We start from the raw sequence: 6,000 nt of genomic DNA, 5'->3' as shown, positions 1-6,000 counted from the left end.
TGCTCTTTATCACACGTACAAGAACATTTATCAGAAACAAGCTGCTGGGCCCAAGGTCTCTTTCTTCTTTCTCTGCCCCACCCCCTCTCTCTCACTCTTCTCTCCATCTTCATCTTTGTCACAAGAGTGAACACAAACCAAGGTTATAACAGCCAACAGCTGAGATGGAGGCGGGTTGCAGGCATCAGAGGAGACTACCTTCTCACAGCTGAGAAAGTGGAGACGTCAGAGAACCTGCAGAACTCCTCTCTCCTCCTCTCTTTTTCCTCCATCTCCTGTTCTCTCTTGCTCTTTCTTTCCCACCCTCTCTCTCTCTTCCTCTCTCTCACTCTCTCTCTCTCTCTTCCTCTTCCTTTCTCTCTCCCTCTCTCTCTCTATCTCACTCTCTCTCTCTCTCGGTTCCCAGAATTCTCCTCCTGGCTACAAAACCCGTCTCCGGTGCTTTAGCAACAATACACACCCACAATGCCACACTTCTCATTTTAAAAACGAGTGGCTTTCATCAGCGGAAAAAAAAACGTGTTCACTACGAGGGATCAAACCTTCCTGCACCGACACAGTCGTCCCACCCTCCTCCTCTTCACTAAAGAACAAGACGTTTGATTTGTCTTCCCCGTGTCTATATTTAGCATCATCTTTCCACTAGATTAAGTGGCCTGTGTTCAGCGTACCGACAGAGGGGCTATCAGATGTTTGCTGTCCACATGATTGGAAATAGATTTTGATTGGATGGCAGCAAATGGAGTGCACATGTGAGGAAAAGACAGAGATTGGATTCGGCCCCTTGATCTCCCCTGCTAATAGCTTTAAAATGGCAAAGAGCATGCCTCCTAGAATAGTGGTGAATAATGACCCGTAATCGGCATGGAAACTTGAAAAGAATATTCTACTACTGATACAAGCCTGGAGCGACAGTCTTTTAAGTGACTCACTACAAGTGGTTAACAGTGCCTGAATTACTGGTACCCACTCAATTACTCTAATTGGAAAAGTAATTGGAGTAATTGAAGGGTTAGTTGGAGAACTCTATTGATCTCCTGGCGGTGTTCCAGTGTTTTCACGTCGCCCTTTGCCTTTTTGACTCCTGTACACACTCTGAGTTGGTACAAAAGCTGAATGGATTTGCTCCACTATTGATTCAAATCTAAAGGGATGTTTTATCAATGAAAGTTGTGTCATGACACACTCAACAGCCCCTCAGGCTGTTTCCGTCCGCCCCCAACCTCACCTCACATGCTGCTGCAGGATGGACCCCCCCCTTCACCTGCCCACTCCGCCTGTTGTGTACTTGGTGCAGACCCCTCCTCTGCGACATGATCCTAAACTGTGTTGCTCTGTGGCACCTCTCCTCCCTCCCTCCCTCCCTCCCTTTCTCTTGCAGTCCCGTCACTCTCATCAGCATGTGTCCGGAGCAGTATGAGTGAGTATCCCCCCTCCACCCCCCCACCCCACTTCCCTCTCCGTACGAACCCCCCTCACCCTGCATCCAAACCTCCCACACACCCCTTCCCCTGCACCATCCCTCCACGTAGACTAGACCAGTCTTACTGCATGCTGCCTGAGTTGCCTGCCCGATCAACAAACCGAACAAACGAGCGATCGAAAACAAAACAACTGTTGCAAGCCACTTCTCTTCCTCCTCCTCCTCCTCCTCACAAAATCGACCCCCTTCTTCTCCTCCCCCAAACAGCATCCTCCCCCTTCACCCCCGCTGTCCTCCTAACATCCTTTCATCCAACCAGCAGCATTAACTCCGCACGGATGCCACCTAGATCTGCCAGAACCATCTTTCTTTTTTTTTTCAAACCTTCTGTATCGTGGTAATGCTGTGGTTGTTTAGTGGTTGTGTTGCGGTCATCTCATGGCTCCTTCATCTCCACCCATCCCCTCCCCCAGGCTGCCCCAGCCCTCCCAGCTCTCCCATGATGACACTCACTCCAGGATAGAGCAGTACGCCTGCAGGTAGGCCAAGGCACACACACACACACACACTCCCTCGCACGAGGAAACACCACCACCCATGAGAGCACATGCAGTCCCTGGACCCTGGTCTAGCCTGATATCCCCCCTTGTGACAGGGGGATGTCCATGTTGTGCTGTGGTGTAATCTCCTCTTTATTATTAATTATTCCAGCCTCCACACACACACACACACACCCTCTGATCTGCCTCCACAATCTCATTACCATGCTGCTTTGTGTCGCCCCCGCTGCCCCGTAATCCACCATGTTCCCCTTTAGACACGCGCGCACGACGTGCGCACGCCGAGACAGACTCGCACACAAAGACACAGACACACACACAGCAACACACACACACACACATGCGGAGACGAACACACACAGAGTTGCAGACACACACACACACACCGACATGCAGACCCAGACGTTCTCCTGTGAGGTTCTATTGGAGAAAGTGAGCATGGTTCTGAAGCTGCCATCCTAATCATGCACAGTGTAGACCCCTAACAGCATGGCGTGACTGGCTCCCAGACCAGGACTGGTCTGTCTGCTGGGTTAGACCACAGCACAGGGGGGTTCCCACGGGCCCCGAGTTTCACCTAGCTCTGTGAACACAGGTGGGTTCCCACGGGCCCCGAGTTTCACCTAGCTCTGTGAACACAGGTGGGTTCCCACGGGCCCCGAGTTTCACCTAGCTCTGTGAACACAGGGGGGTTCCCACGGGCCCCGAGTTTCACCTAGCTCTGTGAACACAGGTGGGTTCCCACGGGCCCCGAGTTTCACCTAGCTCTGTGAACACAGGTGGGTTCCCACGGGCCCCGATTTTCACCTAGCTCTGTGAACACAGGTGGGTTCCCACGGGCCCCGAGTTTCACCTAGCTCTGTGAACACAGGTGGGTTCCCCTGGGCCCCGATTTTCACCTAGCTCTGTGAACACAGGTGGGTTCCCACGGGCCCCGAGTTTCACCTAGCTCTGTGAACACAGGTGGGTTCCCCCGGACCCCGAGTTTCACCTAGCTCTGTAAACACAGGTGGGCTCCCCCGGGCCCCGAGTTTCACCTAGCTCTGTGAACACAGGTGGGTTCCCACGGGCCCCGAGTTTCACCTAGCTCTGTGAACACAGGTGGGTTCCCCTGGGCCCCGATTTTCACCTAGCTCTGTGAACACAGGTGGGTTCCCCCGGGCCCCGAGTTTCACCTAGTTCTGTGAACACAGGTGGGTTCCCCCGGACCCCGAGTTTCACCTAGCTCTGTGAACACAGGTGGGTTCCCACGGGCCCCGAGTTTCACCTAGTTCTGTGAACACAGGTGGGTTCCCCCGGACCCCGAGTTTCACCTAGCTCTGTGAACACAGGTGGGTTCCCACGGGCCCCGAGTTTCACCTAGTTCTGTGAACACAGGGGAAACTCGGGACCCTTGATTTGCAAGATGAGATGTTGATTCATTTGAAAAAAGGAGTCTTGAATTCTTCAGTTCAGCTCAGCGCATTAGTCAGTGCATTACATCAGTGGAGTTGCATTAATTTGCATGCTAATGTGCGGTTGATTGCTTTTATCTTTTTTAGTTCCATGTGAGTAATGTTTCTGTGTGTGTGTGTGTGTGTGTGTCTATGTATATCAGGTTGGCCCAGATGGAACGTTCCAATGGCTCCCTCCCTACAGATAGCAGCTCAGCTACAGGGAGCATGTAAGTAGCCAGCTACACTACATTTCCCATGCACATGTACACCCATTACATTTCCTCGTCCAGCCGACTACAAGTCCCACTCCAAAACCAGCATGCACCAGGCCTCTGACACCCATTTCCCTGTTGAGCAGCCCCGGCCCTAGTGCTGGGTGAACACAGTAGGAAGAGGGATGCCAGCTTGTGTGTGTGAAGCTTGTGTGTGTTTCTGTGAGAGAGAGAGGGGTTGAGAGCTGGTGTGTGTGAAGCTTGTGTGTGTGTCAGAGGATTGAGAGCTGGTGTGTGTCTGAGGGTTGACAGAGTGTGTCTATGAGGGTTAAGTGTGCGTGCGTGTATGTGTGTGTGTGTGTGTGTGTGAAGGGTAAAGACAAAGTGTTGTATAGAAGAATACTTGAGGAGCCTGAAGGGAAGGGCTCGGTCCTCTTCACAGCAGAGATTCTAATCGATGGAATGAGTTCTCGGAGCTCGGACCTTTTTGGAGGTCAAACACACACACACACATACACACACAGCACAACACATACACACACAGCACAACACACACATACACCCAGCAGAACACACACTTTCTGTCTGTCCATATTCCTCTTCCACCGCATACACACATACACTTCTATATCCTTAGTCCACCCACAGATAAGGTGATTTTTCAATCTGATAAGAGACAGAATAAAAATCAAAGCCTTGTCAGATATCTCTTAGATTGCCACCTGCTTGTAGGTTAAGACACTCATAACCTTCTGTACTGTCTATCTTTGTGTGTGTGTGTGGTGTATGGGTGTTGTGCGCTTGTGTATGGGTAGGCGCGTGTGTGCCTGCGATCCACAGCACAAATGGGACTTGGAAGCAGTTTTCAGCTGAATCTCATTGCCAAGAATTCTCCCACACACAAAGAGGCATCTGGGCGATGCAGGACAAAGTACAGGGAGAGAGAGAGAGAGAAATAGAGAGAGAAATAGAGAGAGAGAGAGAGAGAGAGAGAGAGAGAGAGAGAGAGAGAGAGAGAGAGAGAGAGAGAGAGAGAGAGAGAGAGAGAGAGAGAGAGAGAGAGAGGGAGAGGGAGAGGGAGAGGGAGAGGGAGAGGGAGAGGGAGGCACTGGAGGCACAGAGTGATGGGAACACAGAAGAGAGGAGGATAGAAGACCATAGGTATTTTGGGTAGATTGATAGAAGTTCCAGTTGGTTCATCTGTGTGTGCGTGTGTCGGTGCTTGAGTATGTGTAAGTGTGCGTGAGGATGTGTGTGTGTGTGTGCGTGAGGATGTGTGTATGTGTATGTGCGTGATGATGTGTGTATGTGTGCGTGAGGATGTGTGTATGTGTGCGTGAGGATGTGTGTGTGTGTGAGGATGTGTGTGTGTGTGCGTGAGGATGTGTGTGTGTGTGCGAGAGGATGTGTGTATGTGTGTGTGTGTGTGTGAGGATGTGTATATGTGTGCGTAACTGCTCCCACACCTTCCTCCAGCCTCGTCCTCTCTCCCGCCAGAAAGCACCATTTTAGACCAGGCAAAGGCAGCTTTGGACCACGACTATCGTCACTGCTCTCCTCGTAGCTGTCCCCTTCCCTCAGCCCTCCATACATCGACAGATGTATGGAGGGAAGTAAAATGAGAGAGAGAGGGAGAGAGGGAGAGAGAGAGATGGGTGGACGAGTGTTGTGCAGTCTGAAGTGCCAGACTGCAGTCTGGCGCTTCGACTGCATTTCCTTCACCTCTAGTATACGTGACGTGGTTTCCTCCTCCCTCAGGCTGGCACAGCGACACAGGCAGACATTCTAGACTGTAAAAGCCCTAACAACCAACCAGATTGGCAGTTTCCTCCATTAGCTGTGTTTTGTTCCGTGCTGACCTGAGCTTAGCGAAAAAGCCTTCACCTCACCTTGTCCACGCCCAGGCCGAGTGTGGGGGATGACGAGGTGAGGATGATGATGGTGGTTGTGCTGAGGAAGGATAATGGCGTGGTTGTCCGGTGGGGAGCAGAGCTCCGGAATGCCTCTGTAATGGCACAGTGCACCATTTTAGTATTTAATGTCTGTTGACATTTAGTCTAACATTTAGTTTAACCACTTTAGCTCTGTGGGATTGCCATTACTCCACACATCATTCTTTTATTCTGCTTTACAAACATTATTTCAAACGTATCTCATGGTGGGCTGGCTTCCCACATGCTGATGGGGAACAATGACAAAATACCAGTCCTGTATCAGAATATATCCGTCCTGCATCGGTCCTATACCAGTCCTGTATGTGTCAATAACAGTCAAGGACCAATACCAGTCTATCAGTCTGTATCTGTTTCTGTCAGTCCTGTATCAGTGAAACAGTCTATATCAGTCCTGTATCAGTTTATATCAGTCTT

The 6,000-nt window shown here is 51.0% G+C and overlaps 1 protein-coding gene across 1 annotated transcript in view; it reads left to right on the top strand.

Annotated features, from left to right (window-relative positions):
- Positions 1-6,000, top strand: part of LOC134025208 (utrophin-like) — a 62,613-nt gene that overhangs the window by 47,632 nt on the left and 8,981 nt on the right. The window contains 3 exon segments of the mRNA XM_062468107.1: positions 1,382-1,420; positions 1,897-1,962; positions 3,581-3,646. Of these exon segments, the coding sequence (XP_062324091.1) occupies positions 1,382-1,420; positions 1,897-1,962; positions 3,581-3,646 (171 nt within the window).

Source organism: Osmerus eperlanus, chromosome 8, assembly GCF_963692335.1.
Source record: "Osmerus eperlanus chromosome 8, fOsmEpe2.1, whole genome shotgun sequence".
NCBI classification, from domain to species: Eukaryota; Metazoa; Chordata; class Actinopteri; order Osmeriformes; family Osmeridae; genus Osmerus; species Osmerus eperlanus.
This window is presented reverse-complemented; position numbering and strand designations above follow the sequence as displayed.